Source organism: Heloderma suspectum, chromosome 1, assembly GCF_057233095.1.
Source record: "Heloderma suspectum isolate Gila_16-S chromosome 1, 16-S_ref, whole genome shotgun sequence".
Lineage (NCBI taxonomy): Eukaryota > Metazoa > Chordata > Lepidosauria > Squamata > Helodermatidae > Heloderma > Heloderma suspectum.
Genome location: NC_139458.1, coordinates 7,468,802 through 7,495,806, shown reverse-complemented (window position 1 = coordinate 7,495,806; position 27,005 = coordinate 7,468,802). Strand labels below are relative to the sequence as shown.

The following is a 27,005-nucleotide window of genomic DNA, read 5'->3' as shown; positions in this document are numbered from 1 at the left end:
CATGCGTCTGGGCCACTGAAGTGTGGGTGACAGGTCACGTAGCCCAAGTGTTTGCTCAAAGCAGGATCTGCAGTGCAGGATGCCACCGCAGCACCCCCAACAGACAGCTGACCAGCCTCTGCTTAAATAACTTCAGCGAAAGAGAACCTGCCACCTCCCAAGGCAGTCTGTTTCACTGTCACACAGCTCTCACTGTTAGGATGTTTCTTCTATTATGTTGCCGAAATCTGCTTCCCTGCAACTTCCAGGCCTGCCCTCTGGCGCAACAAAGAACAATTCTGCTCCCTTTTCTGTATGACAGCCTTTCAGATATTAAGGGTGCAGTCCTATGCATGTTTAGAAAGAAAAAAGTCCTACAAGCCTATGCATGTTTAGACATAAAAAAACCCCTACAATTCCCAGGGAGTTGTAGGATTTTTTTCTGTCTAAACATGCATAGGATTGTGTCTTAAAAGACTGCTATCATGTCTCCCCTTAATCTTCTCTTCTACCAAATGAGCAGTGGTTCTGGGAAAGGGGAGGTGGCCATCTGGGGAATTCCAGGGGGCGCAATTGGGTATGAGATTCAACATCCCCTGTCCTAAGGCCTCCCTCATCCAGCAATAGGATACTTACAGCTCAATGAACCTCAGCATCTCCTCGGTTCCCCACATCCCAGAGTAGACCAGCCATCTCCCCCCTTTCGTGTACATCTTGATGGTAGGAAACTGGGTGATGTTTTGTTGTGTACAGAGTTGTGGCCAGTCCCAACAGTTCACCCTTGCAAATGAAATCTCAGGAGTCCCTGCAGAAGAAAAAAAAAAAACATCGTCATCGACACCTCTGTACAAACCACATAATTTTATTTTATTTTTTTTATAACTGACCGGGCCATCACGTTGACCCACTCAAGGGACACTTTTGTCCTATGATCAGCAGGGTGGAGTGACCACTTAGCAAGTATTTATTTTACCTTCCAATCTGCCCAAAGGCTCTTATGGTAGCTAATAAACAAAGTTCAAAACATACTAGCCAGAATGCAAAGAACTACATAACGACACCAGAAGAACGTTGCTGGATCAGATGAGAGATCCATCTGGCCCAATTTCCTGTTTCTGGGAAACCCCCAAGCAGGGCACAAAGGCAACAGTCATCCCCTGCTGTTCCTCTCCCTTCAAAAATTATATTCAAAAGTATACTTCCCCTGAAACTGGAGGATCCATTCAGCCATCATGGTTAACTTAATTGGTAGACCAATGCTCCATGAATTTGTGGCCACCACCAACATCTTGTGCCAGTGAATTCCTTATGCTAAGTATGTGTTGTAAATTATGCGTGATGTGGAGAATGTGGAGAGGGAGACATTTTTCTCCCTCTCTCAAAATGCTAGAACCCAATAGGGTCATCCCATGAAGCTGATTGCTGGGAGATTCAGGACAGATAAAAGGAACGACTTCTTCATACAGCACATAGTTAAACTATGGAACTGTATGAACTGATACTGGAGGTAGCATAGAGGCATCAGGACTAGTAGTCACTGATAGCCTCCTCCTCCATTAATTTGTCCAACCCCCTTTTAAAGCCATCCATTGGTGGCCATCACTACGTCTTGTGGTACAATTTTGCTCAGCTGGCTGCAGACGTAAAACAGCATGCATCTGCTCATTGCTTTCTGCTCTTTCTTTTGCAGGGCAGCTGAGCAGCCTTTGATGTAGGCAGCTGAGCAGCCTTTGATGGATAGCCCACTTTTCTGCCTTGTGTCAAACTCACAGTATGTATGCAGAAGTCACTCTGAGCATGTCCAGCTCCCTAATTCCACTTGAGGATCAGGGTGTATCAGGAAAGAAGAGGTGCAGCACAGAGTTCCTGGAAACACTGGCATAAATGCTCACACCAGTTGAGAAGATGTTTCAGCTCTCATTTCACAAATCCACGGAGAAGCTGCAAGTTATATCTGCAGATGCATCTCCAGACGGCGTTTCTGTCGCTCTTCCAAATGGCAGGCTTTTAATGCAGTTCAAGCCATTTAAGAGAGCACTTGCCTGAGGGACACAAGTGGGGAGTGTTCGGGGTTCAGCGACATTCCGAGTGACATTAGAAAGCTGGCTAAAGGCGTGAGCTGTGAACCAGGAAGTCCTCCGTTCAGATCTCACTTTATCCATGAATTTGTGGCCTGTGGCACACACATATTAGATTCTAGCCTACCGTTTTTAGTTGATTCACTGTAGTGTTTTTAATATGATTGCTATTTAGATATGGAATCTATACAAGCAGCTCTAGAATGAAGTCAGTAGCAAGAGACCCTTAGTGAAGGTGGGCTGGGAGTGGAGGGTGAGAGGCGGCAAATCCTTAAGTTCCTCAACAGCACACCCTCCAGATATGTTGGACTACAACTCCCACCATACATGGCCAGCAGGGCCCAAACACTGGCCATGCTGGCAAGGAATGCTGGGAGCTGCAGTCCCACACATCTGCCGGGTGCCAGGTTGGAGAAGGCTGCTCCAGAAAATTGGTTCCATTGCCAACCTGCTCAAGATGTTTCTCCTAACGTTCAACCGAACTCTCCTCTCCTCTAAATTAAGCCCATTCGATCTAGTCCTGTCCTCTGAATCAGCAGCAGAGAACAAGTCTTTGCCACTTTCTGTGTGACAACCCCTCAGGGATTTGAAAGAAATCTGTCATATCCCCCCTAAGTCTTCTCTTCTCCAGGCTACAAAGACCCAGTTCTTTCAACTTCTCCTCATAGGACTCGTTTCCTTACTGCTGACTATTTATACATTTTATTCATTTATTTAATAGATTTATATACTGCTAAACATATTTAAAAATATATCTAAGCAGTTCACAAAATACATTATAATATGCATTAAAATACAATTAAGTACACAAAATGGCTAAAAATATAAAACAATAAAAACATTATAAAATCTATTAAAGCAACACTGTAATGATGAATATGACTGGGCAGCACACTTCCTCAGGGAAGGCCTGGGTCTTCAGCTGGCGCCTAAAGCGTGCTGCAGCTGCCACCTCCCAAGTACCAGGGGGAGGTCATTGCATAAGGTAGGCGCTGCCATGGAGCAGGCCCGTTCCCTGGTTGCTGCGGGATGGCAACCTGCAGGCCCTGGTACAACAGCAAGGCCGCCTCCAGTGATCTTAATGATCGCACAGGCCCATACCGGGGAAGGCGATCTGCCGGGTAACCTGGTCCCAGGCTGTTCCCGGCTTCATATGCCAACAACAAGACCTTGTACTTGGTCTCTGACTGAAACCCAAAGATGCACTGCCCACTGACATTGGAGCCACCAGCCTTCACTGGCTGCTGGTCATAAGAATGTAAGAAGAGCCCTGCTGGATCAGACCAAGGGTCCATCTAGTCCAGCATCCTGTTCACACAGTGGCCAACCAGCTGCCAACTGGGAACCCACAAGCAGGACATGAGCGCAACAGCACCCTCCCACCCACGTTCCCCAGCAACTGGTGTACATACGCTCACTGCCTCTGGTACTGGAGGGAGCACATAGCCATCAGGACTAGTAGCCATGGATAGCCTTCTCCTCCAGGAATTTGTCTAACCCCCTTTTAAAGCCATCCAAGTTGGTGGCCATCACTCCATCTTGTGGTAGCCAATTCCACAGTTCCTTCCTTTTGTCTCACCTGAATCTCAGCTTCATAGGATGACCCCATTGGGTTCTCGTATTATGTGAGAGTGAGAAAAAAGGCTCCCTATCCACATTCTCCACACCAGGCATAATTTTGTACACCTCTGTCATGTCAATATCCTATCGCTGCCTTTCTGCAATCTGGGCCACATCATCAAGGGAAACCACCATATCCGCCCCCTGGGCCACAAACCAACTGGCCTCCCGCCCGCCTTCCGGTTGCCCAAGGTATTCCTTTACCCTTGGGCCTGAGCAGATGACCAGGGACCCTCGCCCTGCATCACACTGGGGCTTTATGAGGAAGAGGGGGCTCTCTGAAGACATAAGAACACTGGCTGCAGCTGGCACGGTGGTGAAATCACTTGCAGCCATACCTTCCAGAAGAGCAGCCACTTCGATGTAGGTCTGCATCACGACCAGGGAGACAGCTTCCCCTACAACGCCAACGAAAACAGACATCACCTGTTATTCTGCAGCAGATCAGGATTTTGGGTGAAGGGAACCCAAGTTCTATACCAACAAAAGCTGCGCTTTGCAACCAGCATAAATAATGCAAATTCAGCACGTTTGCCGGCAACGATCATAAGGCGTACTTTGCCCCTCCTTCTCTGCCCTCAGACCATGAAGGGAGCAGCAGCCCTGCGCAGAACGGAACAGGGAGCGTGGAGCCAAGCAATGGATCAGTACCCAATAGCCAGCACTCAAAGGAATTAGGATGGGAAGACCCACAACAACCAAAGATGAATTAGGTTTTTTGGACTGGAGTGGGGGCAAGAATATGCTACCCTCGAGCAGTGCCACGGTGGAAATAGCCCCAGTATAACTGCATTTCATTTATTTTTAATGTCAGCCACCTCGGGGATTATTCTGGACTGAAAGGTGGGATTGAAGTCAAACAAACAAGGACCCTTGCTGGATCAGACCAAGGTTCAATCCAATTCAGCATCCTATTCCCAAATGTTTCTGGGAAGCAGCCTTCTCCTGCCGTTGCACCGCAGGATGTGATATTCAATGGTAGAGTACCTCCGGACATGGAGGCTCCCTCCAGCAATCACAGCTAAACAGCCAAGCACCAACCAATGCTCTGTGAATTTGTCTCATACTTCAGATTCTGGCCTCATCTATCGGCAAGAGAATCAAGGTCCACTGGGAGGCTGCACGCCTCTCTCCCAGGAAGAACATCACAGAGGGGGCAGTGGGGGGAACCAATCCAGCCCCAGACACAGTAGTGTAGTGGCAAATTCAGAAGTGCAGGCTCCCTTCATGATAGTCACAGCCACGCCCCCTTCTAAGATTATACAACCTTGTAAGATTATACAATAATCCAGCCAGTGTGGTGTGGTGGCGAGAGTGCTGGACTGGGAGCCAGGTAATCTGGGTTCTAGTCCCCACTTGGCCATGGAAGCTCACTGGGTGACTTTGGGCCAGTCGTAAGACTCTCAGCCCAGGTTACCTCACAGGGTTGTTGTTGTGAGGATAAAATGGAGAGGAGGAGGATTATTTATGCCACCTTGGGTTCCTTACAAGAGGTAAAAGGAAAAAGGCGGGATATAAATGCAATAAACAAACAAACAAACAAACAAATACAAATGAGCTTTCAGTCGCTTTGTTTGGCGTATCTGCTCACCCTAATTCTGAATTATTAAAAGGTCCATTTGAAAAGAAAACACACACACACACACAGTCGTGTCCAGCAACTTGCTAGAAAATATTATTTGGTTAATCATAGAATAGTGGGGTTGGAAGGGGCCTACAAGGCCATTGAGTCCAACCCCCTGCTCAGTGCAGGAATCCAAGTCAGAGCATCCCTGACAGGTGGCTGTCCAGCCTCGTCTTGGATGCCTTCAGTGTGGACTAAAAAGGTTAGGTTTTTTTAATTCAAGAAACATGTAGTAGTAGTAGTAATATTTTGTTGTTCAGTCGTGTCCGACTCTTTAATTGTCATTATGAAGAGCCATTGTAACCAGGTGTGAAGCAATGCCCCATTAAAATAAATGGAACTTAGTCCACGGTGACCCACAATTCCTTTAAGGCTGCAATCCTATACACACTTATTTGAGAGTAAATCCTGTTGGACATGATGGTATTTACTTCTAAACAGACAAGTAGGGTTGCCCTACAAGGCTACAAGCATAACTACACTCACTAGGGGAGTAAACCGAAGTCCGAATCAGCCCCCTTGTCAGTAGCCACAGATGTAGACAAAACGCACTCGAGTGGAGGGCTAGGAACAGAGTTTTACTGAAGGTATAACAAACTTACATCTCAAGGTAAGCTGGCTGAGGTCAGCATCACTTGCAGGAGGAAGGAGAAGATAGGAAAGTAGAGGGAGGAGACAAGGAAAAGGCAGAAAGACCTCTCAGAGATCCCCTCCCACCATACTCATATTAACCCTTCAAGTTCAGGTTAAGTGACTCATGGCCCTAGTCCCTCCAACATAAACTCCATTGAACACATTGGGACTTACTTCTGAGAAAACAAGCCTACGATCCTACTGTCAACCAGAGGGGTTGGATCCAACCCCAGGCCCCCTCCTGGGCCTTGAAGGACAAACGTGATGTGCAAACAAACAGCAGAGGAAAACTTTTCACTGCATGGTGCTAAAACATGATCCCCTGCTAACTTCTGCACATCAAGCCCACTAGAATCCCTCTCCCACACACATCACGCCCCACGCAAAAGTAAAAGTGACAGACAATGGTGGCGGCGGCACCCCCCCCCCCCCGCCCTTGCTGAGGCCAGCAGCAACAGCCCCGAACAGGTGGCTGGTGCTGCAGGACAGGCACAGAGCGGGGATGGGCAGCAGGGTGGGAAAAGGGACAGGAAGCTGAGGGGCTGGCTGGGGACGGTCAAGTTGCAAGGCGAGGCGGCTGCTCAGGGGATGGGAGGCAGAGAAGCCGAGAGCAGAGGAGAATAGGGGGCACCGAGAGGAGGCTGCAGAGCTCCTGAGGCTCCCTCTCTCACCCCCTTTGTCTTGCCAGCTCTGCGTAGGCGAGAGGCAGCTGCCAGTCGCCCGCACTCCCTTCCTCTGCTCCCTCCTCCTCCTGCCGAGTCTGCCCCCACAGCAGCAGAATGGGGGCCAGCTCCAAGGAAAGTGCAAGAATGAAGCCCCGTGTGACCCCCTCAAGCACTACACCACTGCCCAGACATTGGCCAGAGAAGGAAGGGCTGCAGGGAGCTTGTTTTGTCCTTCCCTGTCAGAAAGAACACCTATAAGAACGTTTAAACTAAGAACTGGTGCCTCCATTTTGCTGCTTCCCCCCCTCCTCCCTCCCAATCTCTTTTCCTTTTGTGTCATGTCTTTTAGATTGTAAGCCTGAGGGCAGGGAGTGTCTCCTGATTAATCTGTTTAAGCGGCTGTGGGATCCTTTTTTTGGCCGAAGAGCAGGGTAAAAACACTGTAAGGGCACAATCCTATGCAGGTTTTGACAGAAAAATGTCCTACCACACCCAGCATGCCCCAGCCATAGCTGGCTGGGGCATGCTGGGAGTTGTGGGACTTTTTTTGCATAGGAACCTGCATAGGATTTCTCCCTAAATCAATAAATAATGCAGCTGCTAGATTGCTAACAGGTGGGGCCAGATGTGATCACAGTACAACAAACTCCCCCAACCTGGTGCCCTCCAGATGTTTCGGACCGAGCAGTCCCAGCCAGCATGGCCAGTCGTCAGGGATTACTGGAGATGCAGTCTGAAACATCTGGACAGCACCAGGCTGTGTCACCCCAATTCTGAAGGGGCTGCACATTTGCGCATGGACCCAGTTCAAAGCGCTTGCCTTCAAACCCCTAACCAGCTTGAGACCCAAATATCTGCAGGAGCTCCTCCCCTTGTATTGGCTCACCCATGACCGAAGATCATTCATGTATGATACAGATATACCACCCCACATCAAAAGGTTTCAGAGCAGAGAACAGCAAAGATAAAAGAACGAAACACCACGTTAAAACAATTAAAACATTTTTAGAAGAAACAAGTTCTGATAAGACCGAATTATTTATTTTATTTACAATAAAATACTGTAAATAAAATAAATATTGTAAAGACCATCAGGGAGGTTCTTCCCCAAGGACCTTGGGTCTGTGATGTGACAAGGGAGAGCGCCTTCTTGGTGGTGGCCCCCCAATGGTGGGACACCCTCCCCATGGAAGTGCAACTGGTGCACCAACATTGCAATTGCTTCAGCACCAGCTCAAAGCCCCTTTGGTTTGCCTGGGTGTTTTAATTTCAATGGGCCAATGCGTTTTCTTTGTCCCGTCTCTGACTGATCCTGATTCTGTGGTTTGAATGTTTTGATTGGATTTTGTGCGATCTCGATCATGCTCTTGCACTCTGCCCTGGTATACGCCTGGGTGAAGGGCACTTTTAAAATGCTTTAATACACACATACATTCAAATAAACATCTGGTGTTCTCAGGGCATTCGCTGGGCCCTGAAATTCTCAGGACCCTGACTGCCCGGCCATCGCCCAACTCCACGCTTGCACAGCAAGGAGACCTGCAGGAAAGGAAGCCTGAGCTCTGAACGGCAGCAGCGCATGGTGCAGCGGCTGCCCCAGGGAGCCGGAGAGACGCGAGGGCTGCCTGCGACTTACAGCTGGCGTAGAACAGCACCACCGTGTGGCTGGCTTCGGCCAGGGCAAGGGCGAAGGATTCTTCTGGCAGCGCACGGATGTGTTCCAGGGGCAGCGCGCGCTTCCGGTCTCGGACAATCGATTCCACCACCTGGTCGTCCTGAATCTCTGCGGAGCAAACGCATGCTCTAATTGGCTAGAGAAGGAAAGGTAGGGGGAACATCCAGAGCTTGTGGGATGCTTTGGGCGCGGTCTTGGGTACCCGTACTTCACCCAGGCCCTGGGATGCAGGAACAGGCTCCATCCCAGGGAAAGAGGTTGAAAGAAATGACAGGGACCAAGTCAAGGCCTGAGCTGCAGAGGAAGCAGCAGCCACCAAGCCTTGGCAACCGTGGAGCGGCCGTGTCTTCCTGGCAGCCACAGCGGGGCCCCTTGCCTACTCCTTCCCATGGTCACTAGTGCCTCTTCACCGGTCCTCTCGCTCTAGGCCCAAGCTGCTGCGCAGCCTCGAGAGCAGTGGGGGCAGCTCGCCCCTTCCCCCTGCCACCGCTCACTTGCTCGGAGAGGTCAGGTGAAGAGGTCCCAATGGCGAGGAGGAAGAGGAGCAAGGCCAGGCAGCTCCGGGGTCGGCAGTGGGCCAACTGCTGGGTGACAGCCTTGGCAAATGCCCAGGGATGCCAACCCTTGATGTCAGGCCCTTTGGGCAGCCCAGGTGGGAGGAGGGGAGCATGAGGTACTGGAGCCAGAACCTGAAAGACCTTACCATTCAGGAGCGAAGGACAGGGAGCCTCTTTGAGAGCATGAAGGCAGGCAGAAGAGGAAATGGGTGTGGCTTGGAGCATGGCCCAGAAGAGTCAGAAGAAGGGAAGGTCTATGAGTACTTAACGGGCTGTGGATGATCTAAGGAGAAATGGGACACCAAGTTACCTTGTTCATTGTCCTTGCCATCTTCCTCCTCCTCCTCCTCTTCGTGCTCCTGGACAGGTTCAGTCTGTTTCCCACTTTCCACCAAGGCTATGATTTCATCCATGTCTTTCAAAACCAGGTATTTCACAGGCACACCCTGCAGAGATGCCACACGGACAAAACCAGACTGTTGTCAGGGTGGAAACTGAGCCGACAGAACCCAGAGTAGTTCTGATTCTGAGGGGGATCAGCAATCCGTGGGAGAGGAGCCAGCTCATCCCTCACAGGCACAGCAGCTGGCAGAGATTCCTCCTGCCGGCATTCCTGAGATAGTGATCCAGAGAGAGTGCAGGAGGGGGGCTTGCTAGATGCTCGACGCAGACACAGGGAGTGACGAGCGATGGAGGGCGCAGAAAGGAGGCGTAGCGCCAGTTTGGCACAAACGCCACGTCCCGTGGACCCAAGAGAAAGAGGGAGGATCTCTCCCTAGCCCATAAGTTCAGGGTCTTCAAGTGATTCTCCTTCAAACGGGGACCAACTGACTACCCGGAGCATAGGCTACTCCGCTGTTCATGCTTAGTTGCTGGTGACAGCATCTGAAAGAGTCATTAAGTTGTAAAAGGATGAAAGCCTTAAAAAGAATCCTTTCGTCTGCGTCTTGAGTTGACTATTGGAGTTTACTGAAAGAGGCCACTAGGGCGCTCCTGACAACTGTGTCCCAAAGTGGAATTCAAAAGACAGACCCAGGGGCTTAGTGGTTCAAAGCATCCACAGATTTACAAGGGCACCTAATTTATCCCTTTATTTAAAATATTTCTTGGCCGCCTTTCAGAGCAGATGCCCTCCCAATGTAACATGCAGCAAGAAAACACACAGAACCATCAAGATATCCAAAGGAACCCAAGAAAGGCTGTGGCAGTTTCTGCCGTGGTTCTTCCTCCGTAACAAAGGGGTACTCTAGTGTTAACTCAACCCAAAGAGGCAAGTTATTACACCCAGTGTTGAGTGCGAAGGGGCAGTCCCCCTACCCGGATTCCTCCTTGAGCCTCTTCTGTACAGCCTGCAGCCTTGGGGTGAAGTTTGAGAATCCCTGGTTTCCTTGTTTTTGAGATCAGGTTTCTAGCTCTCAATGTTGCAGGCATAAACTCCTTGAACAGGGAATAGTAAACCTAAGGGGGAAAACCCAGTGTTGTCTTAGGTGCCATACAAGTTGCCTATCCTGGTGTATAGCCATCATTCACAGGGGATTAAGGCCTCCTTTGGAGATAGGGCCAAGTTCCTTCCTGGCCCTTGCCAACCCAGGAACAGTGCTCTCCTGATTAGTCACTGCAGTCTGATCCCACAGGATGCCATCTGGGCTGAGCGCAGTCCTTGTGCACACACCAGCAGCAGCAACAAATGTGAAAACCAGCTGGTTTGGGTGCACCCTTGAGGAAGGGGACCTGCCAAATCTGTGGAAGAGAAATTAGACAGCCACAGGGACTGGTGGAAGAGGTGGTTTGTAAGGCTTTCTTTGCAGTGGGAATTACTTTACCCACCAACTCCCCTACCCTGGCCAAAAGAAATCCCCAGGTTTTGTTTAAGCCAGAATCACTGGGCCAAAACAAACCAGGAGCATTTCACTTAACATTTGCAAATTCTGCCCAATTGGTTGTGAGTACAGAATACAGGAGCTTGATGGAGCAAGCCACACACATACGAAGTGAAGGGATTCCGCTGGGCAGAGCCAATCGCTCCATGGGAGAGCCCCTGTTTCGCCTGCAGAAGGTCTCAGGTTCAATCCCCAGCAGCTCCAGTTCAAAAGATCAGGGAGTCAGCGATGAGAAAGGGGGCCTTCTCTGCCCAAGACCCTGCACAGCCACTGCCACTCAGAGTCGACAATGCCAAGCTAGATGGAGAAACAGTCTGACCGCTGAAGGGAAGATTCCAATGTTCCTAATCTATTACCAAGAAGGGAGTCAAACTATAAAGACGTGTGCCGACCCTGTCACAAATTCGGCCAGCGAAAGATCTCACTGTTTACCTCGGCATTTCATGGCTTGTCACGCCAGCCATTAACAGTTTTAAGTTGCTCTTAACTTATGTATGTAGGAGCATCTTGGATTTTATTATATTTGTATATTGTATTTCGAAGTTTTGCACGTTTGATTCATATTCTTGTACACTGCCTGGAAATGGTAACATGACAGGCGATATATAAATATTGTAAACATCTCACAAATGAAAAACATGCTGTCAAGAAAACACTGATAAGCACCACGTCTTCGAACAGTTAAGGTTGCAATCCTAGACACACTTACCTGACAGTCAGGGCGCAATCCCAGGCATGTTCAGACAGAAAAAAAGTCCCACAACTCCCAGCATTCCCCAGCCAGCATGCTTTTCAGTCTGAACATGCCTAGGATTGTGCCTTAAATCTCATTTGATTAAGGGGGACATACTTCTGAGTGTAGGATTGTGCTATAAATGAAAATGACCATCTTAAAAGTAGTGCCAACAACTAACCTCTTCAGCTGTCTTGATGGCCACATTGGACTGGGGGAGAATGTCCCGACCGACCGAGTTCCTTTCAAGATATAAATCAGAGGTTAAATTGTGAACAACAGTATTATAGGATTATACCTCTACTGAGGTGAGATGATAAACCTGTGCGTGGACTGTACCACCTCAGACTGCAGGTGGAGGCTCAAGTGACTGAACTCTCCTCTATACAAAAAATAAATAAATCTCTGCAAATAGAAATCTAGCATGTCAAGGAGAAGGCTAAACTAGAACCCCTTTGCCCTGACATGCTAGTTACCTAGGTCCAAGGAACTGTGTGTGTGCATGGAGGGTGGGGGGAGGATCCCGTCCTCCAAACCCCTACCTCCAGTCTGAAGCGGAACAGGAGAGACATAGGTTGACCATTTCAGTGAGAACAAGACCTAAAAACGGGGGGGGGGGGGGGGCTGAAATCATGCACAGCATGGCCTTGCTGGGAATGATGGGACTCGCAGTCCAACACATCTAGATCTTGTTCCTTCTCAGTTCCACGGCTCTGCCAACCTTCCCCCAGGCTCCTACGACGATGCATGGAAGAGGTCCCCCCACATTCCTCAGGCAGCAAGGATGCATAGCCAGCGTGGCACAGACTTTGTCTTTTTTTAAAAAAACTGGGGCTCGGTCACAGTAGCTGGGATAGTAGTAGGAGCCCTCTGTCTGGAGCCACCCCGAGTTCCCGTCCCACCCTGCCTGATGGGGCTACTGTCAGAAGCATCGCCTTGCCTATTTTATGTCCCTTAGGAGCAGCCCCTCACTGAAATACTGCCAGAAAATCTTTCAGGGATTCGGTCACAGCGTCACCTGGAGGCACCTGCCTGACTTGGACTCCTGCATTGAGGATGGTCTTATAGGCCCCTTCCAACCCTATTGTTCTATGATTCTAAGAAACCACAGCTAATCCTTCAGTCAGGCCCAGCCGCAGACAGCAGGGGCACGCAACTCGAATCCCGTGGGCCCTGACCTTGCCGCCAAATTCCCTCACCCAGCTGATTTCCCTGCTACCTCACTATCCCCCCCCCGAAGAAAAGAGCGACCTATATAAGGATCACCGAGAGTGGTGTGTGCGTGTGTGAGCGCGAGCGCGCGCCCCGAACCAGCTGTCTGTGGAGAAAGTGGATTAGGCTCCAAGTCATACAAAAAGCATTATAATAAATAAAATGTACGGCAGGGGGCAGTTGCACTTGTGTCCCTCGTCTGGGTTTCCTGCGGGCAGCTGGTTGGCCACGGTGTGAGCAAAATGTTGCCTGAGATGGACCCTGGGCCTGATCCAGCATACCTTGACAAAAGGAGGACTCCGGCTTTCCCCAACAACCGCCAGGCCACAGACTCAGCCACCCTCTTCTCCGCTTCCAACGTTTCTTCCCGAGTCAGAATGAAGACCAGCGGCAGGCCAAGCTGGAGGTGAGTGGTGGAAACCTTTGCTGGATCTTCTGCAATCTCCATCTGGAGAAGAGAGGCGGGTTCAGTCCCTGTAATTTGGTGAGGTCCCCCACCCCTGGATATGGCTTGGCTGGATGAGGCCTCTCCTTAGGCTGCCTCCCTGCAGCCCTGAATTACGGTCCCAGCGCCGTTTGCCGCAACCCGCTGGTCTGCTCCACGCATCCCCACGCCGATGCGCCTTGGAGTGAGCGCAACATGTGGGAAGGAGGGCTGAGGTGGGAAGGAGGCCCCAGCCACTGCCAGCCACATACCACAAGGGGCTCCCCCATCAGCTTCAGGAACTTATGGATGCTCAGCGTGGTCAACGGATGCTCCATCAGGGTCCTTCGGCAAGGCTGGGCCGGATCCGCGGCTGCCTTACAGTGGCAGAAAAAGAGCTTCGAGGACGGCACTTCAGGCTCCCCACTGCTGTAGGAAAGATACACGAGGGTGGAGGTACAAGACCCGAGCTGGCCTCCTATGCCCTGGGCCTGTGTTTGTGCACTCTGATACGTGGGCATCCTCTATATGTGGCCGAGTCTGGGCAGAAGCTATATTTTATTTGTTTGTTTATTTGTGGCATTTATATACTGCTGAATATAATAAAATCTCTCAGTGGTTCACAATATTAAGATACAATATTAAAAACACAACATTAAAACACAGCATTAAAAATACTTCCAACTACAAATAAAAGCCAGGAGCAGTAAAATGGAGCAGCGTAATTAATTCACTTACAGCCCAGGGGAAGCCTGGGTGGGCAGGTGTGCTTTCAGGAGGGGTTTGAACGATGCCACGTTTTCAGCCTCCCAAGCGACAGTGCTGCTCCCATGTTTTGGAGGGTCCTGGGGCAAGGCGCCCGCAATGGGCCCCCTCCCTCAGCGAGTCTCCCTGCTCACCGCCATGGCCACCAGCTGCTCTCTGGCTTCTCCTCCTCTTTCTCCTCACAGCTCCCACTTGCTTGCCTGACAGTGGAGAGCCAGGGAGCGAGCAGGCACCTAGTGGTCCTCCTGCTCGCCGCCACCATTACCTGGGCCAGAGTGAGAGGAAAGTGAACAAGCAGGCTGCCACAGTGGAGAGGAGGAGCAACTCCAGGGGGCTCTTGTCAGTGGGCCCCCTGCGGGATGTGGGCTCTCGGCAGGTGCCCAGCCCTGCCGACCCTTAATGCCAGCCATGCACAACCATATGCCATTTGCCATACAGCATGGAACGCTGGAGTCAGACATGGGCATGCTGTAATTTCTGCCCAGGAGAGCTCCTTATCCCAAAGTTTCACCTTGCTTGGCAGCCATGTGTCGAAGGGGCCTCAAAATGACAGTCCGGTTGCCCCCATCTCTATCCTAGCTTGACAGGAGGCTTAAGTCCAACAGCAGCAGCAGCCATTAGGGTGAGAGCTTCTCTGAGCTGACCCAAGACACCGTTCACAGCTACCGGTCCTCCATTTCCATTCCTGCCCACTGACCACACAACTAAGACCAGCACATGATGCTTCTGTAGGCCAGATGACTACATGGCTCTCAGGGCTGGAGCCAGCCAGATGGCACTGCAGCGCATTAGACTTGCTTGGTCTTCCAGAGACAATTTTTACTCACCCAGGCAAGTGATTACTTGCAAGTCTGAGCCAGAGCGCCCTGGGGGGCTGCACAAAGGCTTATGTACATTAATCTGGTTTGTGCTCAGCAGAGACTCTTAGCCCTGTAACTCCCACGGCCACCTGGCTGTTGAATACATACCGAATGCTCCTCAGAAGTGTCACCTCAGTGGTTAAGGCAAACTTAAAAGAGTCGTAGACAAAAGCAGCTTCCATCAACACTCTGTGCTCTAGAAAAAGAAAGGTGTACTCTGTAGTTCATAACTTTAAGACCAGATGCCCTCTTTTCTGTCTCTACTTTCCTCCTATACCTTCCCAATCCTCTCTGCAGTATCTGGCCAGGTAAAAAATTACAGCCCAGGTTTTCAGGAACAGCGCACACACATTCATACATACACAAACAATTATACCCACACACTTATACATACACAAACAGGCGTGCACGCACACACAGAATATAATTATCACCACTGCTTAAAGTAGCTTACAGAAAAATAATCCAATCCAAAATAAAATAAAATAAAATAAAATAAAATAAAATGACGAAACAGCACTAAGGGGGCTTCCAGATGGAGGACTCCTAGCGCAGACGCTTAAAAAGTCATCATGCAGCAGTTCTGTCTTTTCTTCCTTAATAGATTTTTTTTCCAGTAAGGAGAAAGGTGGAAGATGCAGTGGGAAAACACAGGAGCATTACAAATTGAAGATTTTACTCCTTGTAAAACTCTGAACAAGGCAGTGAGATTGCATGGTAAAACCCTCCCCTGGAAGCACCCTAAAAATAATAAAGTGTCAGCACCAAAATGGCCCATCAGTTTTAAAAAAAAAGCAAAGCAGACTCCAAAAGGAGCAGACCATTAAAAACTTCTCATTATTTTGTATTATTTATTGCATTTCTAGTCTGCCCTTCTGAAACAAGCCAAGGAGGTTTACAAAAATTCAGAAAACAAAGATCAGAAACAAAGACATAGTAAAATGTTAAAAACAACCTTAAAACCCATAGCAACAATTTAAAAAGCCAAATTAAAAAGTTTCCTGAATGCAGAGAGAGTAGATTGGATTATTTTTCTTGGAATATACACTAGATCTATGCTAGTATTGCTTTTTCCCTCTATCCCTTAAAAACATGCCCTTACATTCTTATCCTTTACAATCATTAATCTTTTCAAAAGTCAAGGGCGGGGTACATGACTTTCAAACCAAAGGAAAATGTTTTATCAATAGCTCTTTTTAAAAACAAAACAAAAACGAAAAAACATCCTTCATGGTCCAATCTGAAAGTTCCCATGATCCAAGGCCCTAAAGTTCAACCACAGTTTAGCCATTGCCTTTATAAGCCAGAGCACAGCGCTAAAGCAGCTGCTCCTAAAAGTTCTGGAGGGGAATCTCCCTTGTTGCTTACTTAAGAACCTGGGCCCTATTCACAGTGCTGGTATTAACATTTGGCTTGGGGTCAGGTTATCCGAAGGATCGTCTTCTCCCATATGTACCTGCCTAGACCCTAAGATCATCTTCAGGGGTCCTTCTCCAGGAGCCCCTGCCAAAGGAAGTGAGGCGGGTGACTACCAGGAAGAGGGCCTTTTCTGTTGTGGCACCCCGGTTGTGGAATGAGCTCCCAAGACAGGTTCGACAGGCATCTACGCTGTGTTTTTCTGGCACCAGGTGAAGACCTTTTTATTTTCCCAGGAATTTTAGCATTCTAGTCTTTTAGCTCTGCTGTTTTGAATTTGTTACTGTATTTTATATCTCTACATTGCTGTTAGGTTTTATTCTGGTTGTACTTTTATACTGTAGTTTTAAGCTTTTATATTTTATATTGTTTTTATGCTGTACTTCTGGTTTTAATTTCTGTGAACCGCCCAGAGAGCTTCGGCTGTTGGGCAGTATAGAACTGTAATAAATCCCAATTTATTACCTGCAGTCCCAATAGCCTGCACATACGCAAAAACCAGGTCCGTCTGGCCCTTCAGGGTGCCTTCCAGATTCTGCAGGTCCACCAGCGTTGTCGCATACCTCACTTCATTGAAGAGGAGGGCGCTGGGAAGAAGGAGACACAGGGAGCGGCATGTAGTTGAGGACAGTCCCTCGTTCCCATGCAGCCATTTCAAGTGGGGGTTCCCAAGCGGGTATTTTTTACTCAGGTAAGCGCCATGTGTTTCACTGTCCCCTTATTATTTAGTGAAATGCTTGTTGTTGTTGTTCAGTCGTTAAGTCATGTCTGACTCTTCGTGACCCCATGGACCATAGCACGCCAGGTATTAATTTAATCCTCACTAATTCTGTATTACATTGATAAAATAGAGAACATAAGAAGAGCCATCCTGGTTTAGACCAAGGTCCACCCAGTCCAGCATGCTGTTCACACGATGCCCAACCAGCTGCCCGCACAAACCCACAAGCAGGACACGAGTGCAACAGCAGGAGCACCCCCCTCCCCAGCCATGCTCCCCAGCAACTGGTATGCACAGGCAGACTGCCCCTGATACTGGAGGGAGCACAGACCCATCAGGACTAGTAGCCATTGACAGCCTTCTCCTCCAGGAATTTATTTAACCCCCCTTTAAAGCTTTCCAGGTTTGTGGCCATCACTACATCTTGTGGTAGCAAATTCCACAGGTGGATTTAAATTTTGCTGACAGGCTGGTGTAGGATTTTTATCATTAGATCATTCTGATGCTTCCTTCCCCCCGCCCCGTCGCACTGATTTTCCACCACCACCCCTAACTGCAATTTGCCCCCAAAGACAAATGGCAGCAAACAGCACCTCTCGAGGCCCTCCGCAACTCCCGCGGGTTCAGCCAGAGCCAGATGCAGCAACCTGCTTTCCACACAAAATGAAAAAGCGGCCAGCAGGCAGGTGGTGAACGGACAGATGGCACAGCGACTTACAACAGCACGTTTGCCACGATGGCGTCCACGCTGAACAAGGCGTCCGTAGGGAGCTCACGGAGCAGCACCTGGCCCCTGGAGAAAGAGATCGAAGCTGAGCCGAAAGCTTCTGAAGGAACACTGGAAGCTGGCTCCCACACATCCACTCTCTGGGGACCTCAGGGCACCCTGGCCACTCAGCTTTTGCTACAAGGGACCGGGAACACGCCAGGAAAGACAAATTTACCAGCCACCTCACGTGTGCACCCAGGGTCCAGTCCCTTGATCCTGCAACAGGGCTTGCAACCAGCCCGACTCTCAGGCCGTGAGCTGGTTCTGGGCCTTGTCCACTCTGATAGGAGAGCCTGGCTGGTGCAGAGTTCCGGCTCCAGGTCCTTGAGGGCCCTTGGGCAAGTCCCCTCACTGGGCCTCCTCCTTCAGTGAGTCTCCCTCCTCATCACCATTGTCACCAGCTGCTGTTACTCCTCCTCCTCTTTCTCATCACTGGTGCCACTTGCTTGCTTGAGGGGCAGACAGCCAGGGAGAAAGTGGGTTGTGGCATCTGCTGCTCCTCCTCCTTGCCCCCACCGTTGTCTGGGCCAGAGCGAGAGGCAGGGGAACAAGCAGGTTGCCATGGCGAAGAGGAGGAGCAACTCCAGGGGTCTCTTGTCAGTGCGCCCCTACTGGGGTGTGGGCACTCCGCAGGTGCCCAGCCATGCCAACCCTTGACGCCGGCCCTGCTGCTACGCCTGCCACTGTGCTGCCCAGAGGGTACACCCTCTTCCACCTCCTCTGCTGAGACCCTCTGTCTCTGCTCTCCTGTGACTTCAGCGGGCGTCTGAACCGTGTCAGGATGTCAGAAACTGCCACTCTTCTCCCCCACATAGGGCTGGAGTGTGCAGCAGGGGAGCCTCATGAGTTGTGCATGCAAAGACAAAACCTTGGCCCAAGCAGACGAGGGCTGGCACCGAAGGCCAGCAGTCAGCTCCTCACAGCTCATTGTTGAAAGGCCCTCAGGTCTGGCCCAAAGAGGTTAAAAGAGGGTTCGGACCGCTTTATGCAGCCGAGTACAATGGGATGCCGGTCCCTTTGCTCACAGGATGCCCAAGCCCACGTTGGAGCAGACCAGCCTTGCCCAAGCCGCCAGCCGCCAGATGTGCTGACTGGGGTGACAGGAGTTGTCATTCATCACATCTGGAGGGTGTCGGGTTGGGGAACCTTCAGAGGAGACAGTGCTGGACCAGATGAGTTGGAAGGAGAGCTGTCGCAGTCCATTTGGAAGCGCAGGCTCTCATCATGACAGCCCCCATTCCTACGCAGCCAGTGAGAGTCCAGAAGTGCAGGCAGCTGTTCTGATCCAGATCAACAAACCAGCTCCAGGAGTTTCCATCTCCACCAGGAGCAGGCCTTTTATAAAACTGCTGGGTCTTAATTCCCCATTCAAGACCCAGCCAACACAAAATACTTACCATTACAATAAGGAACAAGATATGGTTGTCAGGAAAATGCATCCCTCTCCAGCTACTTTCAGGATTGCAGCTAAGATCAGAGGGAACAGGGATGCTTGAAGGGGGCTGACCGATCACAGCAGCATCCCTGCTCATCCAAAAGTGTGGGCGCGGCATCGCTACCAGCCCTGGGTCCGCTACACTGCTGGCTGGAACTCCCCAGCTGCTGGCGGGGAGAATCTTGCTGTCCCAGCACAATGGCTGAGGGCCCGAGCACCAACCTGGCTCCACCTTTTCTTGGCTGGCCTGATGAGGGCTGAAAAAAGGCCACTGAACGGTGGGTCCACAGCTCCGTGGGAAAGCATCTGCTTTGTCTGCAAGGGGTCCAGGGTTGGTTCAGTCTTTGGCATGTCCAGTTAAAAGAGAACCAAGCAGCAGGTGATGTGAAAGACTCTAGAGAGTTGCTACGAGTGACTGTCTTGGATGGGGTGGGGGGTGGGGGGAGACTAACCATATGCAGGGCAGCTTCCTAAGACCCATCTCTTGACCCAAGCTTTCACTGAATGTTCGTGCTGCAGAGTTAGTTCGTTTAGTGCTTATTGTGTTTTTAATTTTGCTTTTCAAAATTTTAAGCATTTTAACTGATGAGCTGATGTATTTTTTTATTTCCTAAACCGCTTAAAAGATAAGTGGCATATATAAATTGATTAAATAAATAGGTCTGCGCAGTCCGCACCGCAAGTCCAACCCAAACTCATAGTCCTTTAGTAAACTGAGAGCACATCCAAACAGGTGCTTATAGCCACTGAAGAAGATTCACAAGAGGCCACTAATTCTCTCTTGGCTATAGAGACCTTGGAGGGTTATGGGAGATGAAGTGGTGGTCTTTCAGATAAACGAGGCAGAGCCTCTGATAAATTTCCAGCACAATCTGGTATGGGTATGGAGGTTGTTCAGTCCAATTCAGTGTAAACTGAACCAGGATCAAGGCCTTCTCAGCCGGATGTGCCTGTACTTGATACTTTTGAGGTTTTGATTCAGTCTCAAAGCCCTCTCATGGAAGCAGAGTCAATGATGCTTAATTTATTCATTTCCAATCAGATGCACTACTTACCTAAACAGGTATGCTTTTTCCAAGGAACTGTCCTCTCTACAGTAACCTGATGCTTCTCCTCTGTGGCAGTTAACCTGGGAAGAGGAAGACAGACATCCTGAGATCCTTACTGAGATAACGCGTCCAAAGTGCCTTGGATTCTCTCATGCTTTGTATTATTATTTTTATGTATTTTATTACCTATTACATTTCCACACGGCCCAATAGCTGAAGCTCTCTGGGAGGTTCACAGAACAAAACTTAAAACCATAAAATACAAGATTATAAAATTTCATATTAAAAACATTTAAAAGTTTAAAACAACAGAGTAAAATCCAAAGTAAAAGCCAGCAGCTGTGCAAAGATCTTAGAACACACACACACTTAAAAAAAAAAAAAAAACCTGAACAACTAAAAAGCCTGGGAAAATAAAAAGGTCTTCACTGGGCTTCGAAAAGACTACAATGCAGGCACCAGGTCAGCCACCCCGGTTCTACAGCCGGGCTGCCACCACTGAAAGGCCCTCTTCTTAACAGCCACCTGCCTCACCTTATTTGGCACCTGAAGCAGAGCCTCAGAAGCTGATCTTAGCATCCAGGCAGGTGTATAATGGGAGGGGACGCTCCTTCAGATCACCTGGCCCCAAGCTGTTTAGGGCTCGGAAAGTTAATACCAGCACTTTGCATTGGACCCGGAAATGGACTGGCAGCCAGTGCAGATCACAAAGCACTGGTGCAATATGATCATACTGTTGTTATTATCATCATCACTCTGGACAGATAATGTTTGAAACTCGGAGCCAATTCAGCTGCACACGATGAAGCGGTATAGTCTCCACACTGGGACTGCATCGGCTTGAATTCCAAATGTGATGCCGTGCTTGCACCACTTGTCATTTGTCACGCAACTTCACTACAGCTCACCCTTTCCCACCCTGGTGCTCTCCAGATGAATGGGACTGCAACTCTTATCACCCCTAGCCACCTGGAGTCCCCCAGGTCAGCAGTGCAGGGCCAAACCAGATGATACATTGAATGGGCAATTGCATTTAGCACGCTTGAGTTTATTTTTAAAAGCAGCAGGGGCAGGACTGGGGCTGCAGCACACGTGGAGCAGAGATAAAATCTACCCTCCACACCATCGTCCTGATTACAATCCCACCTGTCCCCAAAGCTGCTATTCGCCCCAGGAGGGGAGCTTCCATTGGCACTAAAAAGGCAACTTCCTTCCTGAGATGATGGTTGCTATTAGAACAAAAACAGATACTTTATACTGTAATCATACATTTAACACATTGCCTAATTTGCCCCTCATTATATCAGAAAGAGGACTTAAGAACACAGAAACATCAGAAGAGCCCTTCTGGATCAGACCGGGGTCCATCTAGTCCAGCATTCTGTTCATGCAGTGGCCAACCAGCTGTCGACCAGGAAACCACAAGCAGGACACAAGTGCAACAGCACCCTCCCACCCATGTTCCCCAGCAACTGGTGTACATAGGCTCACTGCCTCAGGTACTGGAGGTAGTACATAGCTATCAGGACTAGCAGCCATCGATAGCCTTCTCCTCAAGGAATTTGTCCAATCCCCTTTTAAAGCCATCCAAATTGGTGGCCGTCACTACATCCTGTGGAAGTGAATTCCAACTTTAACGATGCACTGTGTGAAGGACTTCCCTTTATCTGCCTTGAATCTCCCCACCAGTCAGCTTCATGCGATGACCCCACTGGATTCTAGTACTTTGAGAGAGGGAGAAAAATGCCTTGATCTAGTCCTCTCTCTCTCACTTCCTGACATCCAGATCCCAAATGGTTTCCTCTTACAAACCTTCTCCCCCATCTCCTGCCAGAAGAAATACAGCCCCAGGACAGGGGTGGTGGCTCAGTGGCAGAGCGTGTGAGTTGCATGATGAAGGTCCCAGGTTCAACCCCCTGCAATTCCAGTTCAAAAACACTCTAGGATGTGGTGTTGGGAAAGAACCTTCTCAGCATGAGATCTTGGAGGGACAACAGCCAGCCAGAGCCTTCCCGCACCTGGTGCAGTCTAGCACAGCTGGAGAGTGCCAGGTTGGGGAAGACTACAGAAGACAACACTGGGCTAGGTGGACCAATGGACTGACTGCATAGAAGGCAGCTTCCTATGTTCATTTTTTTGTCTAGAGGACCCTTTTACTCCACATTTATAAGTCTATGGGCAACATTTGGCTACAGCAGGGGTGCACAACCTCAGGCCATGGGCCACATCTGAACCTCCTGGGGTCCCCATCTGGCTCTCCAGGTTTCCCCAGATGGACACGCCTCCTTCCTCTGGCCCTGCCCCCTTCTCCCCAACTGTCTGCTGGTTTTCCAGTCTTTGCAGTTTTTTCCCCATTCTTCAATGTTGAAATGCCTCCCCTAAGGCTTCGTTACTGGCAGGAAGAGCTTTAAGATTAAATATGCCGGTCCTTTTGGCCCTCCCCATTTTGCCTTGGGCTCCACCCACCCCTGAAATGCGGCCCCTGAGAGCTTCTCTGAAATAGAACCTGGCCCTCGGGCTGAAAAAGGTTCAACACCCCTGGGCTAAAGAGTGCCAGGGCATATTTACACCCAAGGTAGAGACTGGCTGAACTGTCTCTGAGAACCAGGCTTCCCCAGTGGCATACAAGGCAGAAAATAATGTTTACCTTTAAGACTGAAATTCCATAGTCTCGGAGGGCTTCTACGGAGCTCTCCAGCTGCTCCAGGAACACCTCAGCCGAAGGAGAAGCTGGAATATAAACAAGACCTTGCTCAGCTTTATGATCGCAATTATCATTATCATTCCATAAGAATTTGTTGGCAGCACAAGATCATCTCGGAGGGCCTGTGTGCTCCACAGAGACCAGTGAGCTGAGGGAAGGAGGGGTTGAGTAGGCAGTGGGGAGAGAAAACCTGATGAAGGGCCAAGGGATAAGACGAGCTGTGTGCTGATGATGAGAAAAAGTAAAGAGTTGATGGAATTTCACATGCTAAGTCAAAATGACCACCTAAATCTTTGGCTGAGCGGCACCAGTAAACAATCGTTTAAAATACCCACATCTGAACTGAAATTAATTCAGTTTCCAAACGCAAGGGAACCTGTGTTACATTCAAATGCAGCAGATCTTCTCATATGGCCTTCTTATCTAAAAATGCTATCCCCATGAATTTCACATCTCCATGGACACTTAAAAAAAAAAAGTCCTTGTCAGTTTATCTGCAATCCATGATTATCAGAGAACTCTGGATGTCCCTCAAGCCATTTCTCATCATACGCAACCCAAAATAGGAATTAATCCAGATCTTTAAGATCTGGAAAGGTGTTAGTCCAATCTTCCTCTAGATAGTCCACTCCAGCCACAGGGCTCTTCTTACAACCTTATGAGGATGCAAGCACAAGGCTGGCTACTATTATGTCTGAATCAGCAAAATATGTATTTTCACACACCTTTGACTCTGTTCTCCCTCCCAATCATGCTCTCTCCCTTCCTTCCTCCTTTTCGCTTGCATCACTTACTAATCCTAATAAGCAAAGGTAATAAAAATGCATATGGTGAATACACTCACTGTCTCTCTGAAAATAAACCAAAGATGCTTTAGATGCTTGCAAGCCACTGAAATACTCCGGGGGGCTTGGCTCCAGAACCACGTCTTCTGCGTGGCTTGCTGTAGACACACACGAAGCACACAAGAGCAGGAGGGAGAAGGGGAGGCACCTTCCATTCATTTGCGGTGGTGTCATGATTTCAGCCATTTATATAGATCTCGCTGGGAGACCAGATCCTAAAGATAGTTATCGCTCCTGTTTTGAATCTCTTCCAGATCTGTAACTGAAAAAATGGATAAGGCCAAAACATACAAATAATGAACACATCACTTTATAGCGGAACACTTTATATAGGGAGGAGAGTTATTTCTCCTGATGGGGAAAAGCGCTCTGCTAGTCAGTAGGGTTTTTTTATGAGGTTCAAGGTGCAATGTGCAGGAAAAGCAAGGGAATAAGTCCATAGAGGGGAGAGCAACAGAAACCAACAATAAATAATGCCATTTAAGTGCATGGTGCTTGACAAAGCTACATCATCAAAAAAGACAACCTACCTCATAGCTTACAAACTAATTTTCAAAAGTGGGAGAAATGCAAAGGCAGGAGAAAGGCAAACGTAATAAGGGAGGGATGCAACCAAATGCAGTTATATGGAAGGCTGGGTGTGAGCTGCAATTCCACAGAAACACACATACACAAAAAACAAAGAATGTGATGGTGGCCCAGGATTCCAGCTTCCTAAGAATATCTGCTTTCATTTCAAAACAAAAGGCGAGTTTCTAGCCTCTAGTGCTGGGGAAATATGCTGTAAAATGGGTGGGCAACATCTGCTGAGATTTAAGATGCCAGAGAAGCTGCAGAATCAGAGGTTCTGTGGTGTTCTTTTGCCCTTATCCCACCAGGGGCTGGTAAAACCAGCATGAATTATGCAAAATAAAAGCATCTGTGCAAAACTGCTTGGCTTTGCAAAATTTATACTAGTTGCAGAATTCAGCTTTTTTTCTCTCAGATTTTTTTTAATGCAGAACACCCATACTCCCTCAATCCAGTGTAATGTAAAAACAATATAAGCAAACAACCAAAACCCAATAAACCACAGCGAGCAGCACGGTATACAAAAGCCAGAGTAGGACTGGAACAAAACTAGGGGCTAAAAGGTCAGGGAAAATAAAAAGGGGTTTCATGGTGCTGAAAAGGTGTGAGGATTGGCACCAGGCAACCCTTCCAAGGGAAAGAATTCCAATGCTGGGGAGCCACCACTGAAAAGGCCCTTGTGCTCTGGCCACCACTGGCCTCATCACCCTCAACCACATTTCTTTATTTATGACACTTATATCCTGCCTTTCCTCCAAAGAGCTCAAGGCAGTGTACATGCTCCTCCCACCGCCCCCCACATTTTATCCTCACAACAACCCTGTGAAGTAGGCAGGGCTGAGAGTTGGTGAAGGGCCCAAGGTCACCCATACTGCTTCATGGCCAACTGGGCATTTGAACCCAGGTGTCCCCAATTCTATACCACACTGCCTCTCATATGCTAATGAAAGCTGCCTTACTTCGCTGCCCTGGTGGAACTTTTCATACCCTTAAGGTGCAATCCTATGCATGCTTAGACAGAAAACCGGCCTACAACTCCCAGCACGCCCTAGCCAGCACTTGCAGGACTTTTTTTCTGTCTAAACGTGCATAGGATTGCACCTTAAATCTAATAATACTAATAAATACTTTAACAGTAAAATCCTATGCATGTCTACTCAAAAGTAAGCTCCATTGTTTTCAATGGGGCATGCTCCCAGGAAAGCATGCAGAGTTGCAGCCTTAGTGTGCATTCCCTCTCTAGCCAGTCTATGTAGAAATGCCAATTTGCAGAAGGCAGGGACCTAACTAAAACAGATGAGATTAAGAAGAGGTGGCAAGAATACACAGAAGAACTATACAGGAAAGATCTGAATGTCCCTGATAGCCATGATAGTGCGGTCACTGAACTTGAGCCAGACATCCTAGAGAGTGAAGTCAAGTGGGCCTTAGGAAGCATTAGTAACAACAAAGCTAGCGGAGATGACAGTATTCCAGCTGAGCTATTTAAAATCCTAAAAGATGATGCTGTTAAAGTGCTGCACTCAATATGCCAACAAATCTGGAACACTCAACAGTGGCCGCAAGACTGAAAAAGGTCAGTTTACATTCCAATTCCAAAGAAGGGCAATGCCAAAGAGTGTTCAAACTACTGCACAATTGCGCTCATTTCACATGCCAGCAAGGTGATGCTCAGAATCCTACAAGCTAGGCTTCAACAGCATGTGAACCGAGAACTACCAGAAGTACAAGCTGGGTTTCAAAGAGGCAGAGGAACTAGAGATCAAATCAACAACATTCGCTGGATCATGGAGAAAGCAAGAGAATTCCAGAAAAACGTCTATTTCTGCTTCTCCCAAATGGAATTCGGCCCTCAGGCTGAAAGAGCTTCTGCACCCTGGCTGAGATGGAGCGGCAGAGCTTTTTTAGGGGCCGGGGGGAAGGAAGGGAGAAGCCACAGATGCATCTAATGACAAAACAGGTGCAGCTGCTAGGCAAGCAGGGCTGCAGAGCAAGGCTTAGAATCAGAGAAGAGTAGGGTTGGAAGGGGCCAACAAGGCCATCGAGTCCAACCCCCTGCTCAGCGCAGGAACCCAGCTCAGAGCATCCCTGACAGATGGCTGTCCAGCCCCGTCTTGAAGGCCTCCAGTGTGGGAGAGCCCACCGCCTCCCCAGGTCATTGGTTCTGTTTTTGTACTGCTCTAACAGCCAGGACGTTTTTCCTGATGCTCAGCCGGAATGTGGCTTCCTGTCACTTGAGCCCATGATTCCGTGTCCTCATGCAATGAGATAAAAACCCAGTGTGGTGCAGTGGTTCAAGTCTTGGGCTGGGAGCTGGGAGATGCGGGTTCTAGTCCCCCCTTGGCCATGGGAGCTCACAGGGTGACCTTGGGCCAGTCGCAGGCTCTCAGCGCTACCTACCTCGCAGGGCTGTTGTTGAGAAGACAACATAGGGAGGAGGAGGCCTACGCGGGCCGCCTTGGGTTCCTTGAGGGGGAAGAGGCAGGATATAAATGCCATCACTCAAGGAGCAGAACAATCGCGCAGAGCGGCTCGGAGGCGCCTGGAGGGGAGGGGCCTCCGGCTGCGCTGGACTACAACTCCCAGCATCCCCCAGCCAGAAAAAGCCGCCCCGTGCAAGCGAAGGAGGGCCCCGGGGCCGCTCCCCTCCGCCCGCAGCGAGCTACACGCTCCATCCCTACCGCGCAGGCAGGCAGGCAGGCAGGCAGGCGCCCGCTCTGTGAAAGCGGCAGCGGCGGCAGCAGCCACGGCGGGCCTCGCCCCGCTCTCGCCCGCCCGCCCCAGGAGCGAG

The 27,005-nt window shown here is 49.4% G+C and overlaps 1 protein-coding gene across 8 annotated transcripts in view; it reads right to left on the bottom strand.

Annotated features, from left to right (window-relative positions):
• The window catches only part of TXNDC16 (thioredoxin domain containing 16), a 54,581-nt gene extending 27,585 nt beyond the window's left edge, over positions 1-26,996 (bottom strand). For 4 of the 8 annotated variants that reach the window (XR_014787831.1, XM_084834768.1, XM_084834785.1 and 1 more), the window contains exons 1-14: positions 26,896-26,996; positions 23,644-23,906; positions 22,743-22,825; positions 20,102-20,175; positions 17,561-17,635; positions 16,587-16,708; positions 14,814-14,901; positions 13,353-13,509; positions 12,938-13,104; positions 11,626-11,686; positions 9,142-9,277; positions 8,236-8,382; positions 4,016-4,075; positions 616-784 (exon numbers count right to left, since the gene is read on the bottom strand). Coding sequence is in view for 7 of the 8 variants with exons in the window: in XM_084834768.1 (XP_084690894.1) it covers positions 616-784; positions 4,016-4,075; positions 8,236-8,382; positions 9,142-9,277; positions 11,626-11,686; positions 12,938-13,104; positions 13,353-13,509; positions 14,814-14,901; positions 16,587-16,708; positions 17,561-17,635; positions 20,102-20,175; positions 22,743-22,825; positions 23,644-23,830 (1,526 nt within the window). In the remaining variant the exon portion in view is untranslated. Of the gene's footprint in view, positions 1-615; positions 785-4,015; positions 4,076-8,235; positions 8,383-9,141; positions 9,278-11,625; positions 11,687-12,937; positions 13,105-13,352; positions 13,510-14,813; positions 14,902-16,586; positions 16,709-17,560; positions 17,636-20,101; positions 20,176-22,742; positions 22,826-23,643; positions 23,907-26,614; positions 26,691-26,895 lie in introns of those variants that run through there. The other 4 variants (XM_084834777.1, XM_084834736.1, XM_084834793.1 and 1 more) reach the window with 2 other exon arrangements.
• Between the last annotated feature and the right edge of the window lie 9 nt (positions 26,997-27,005).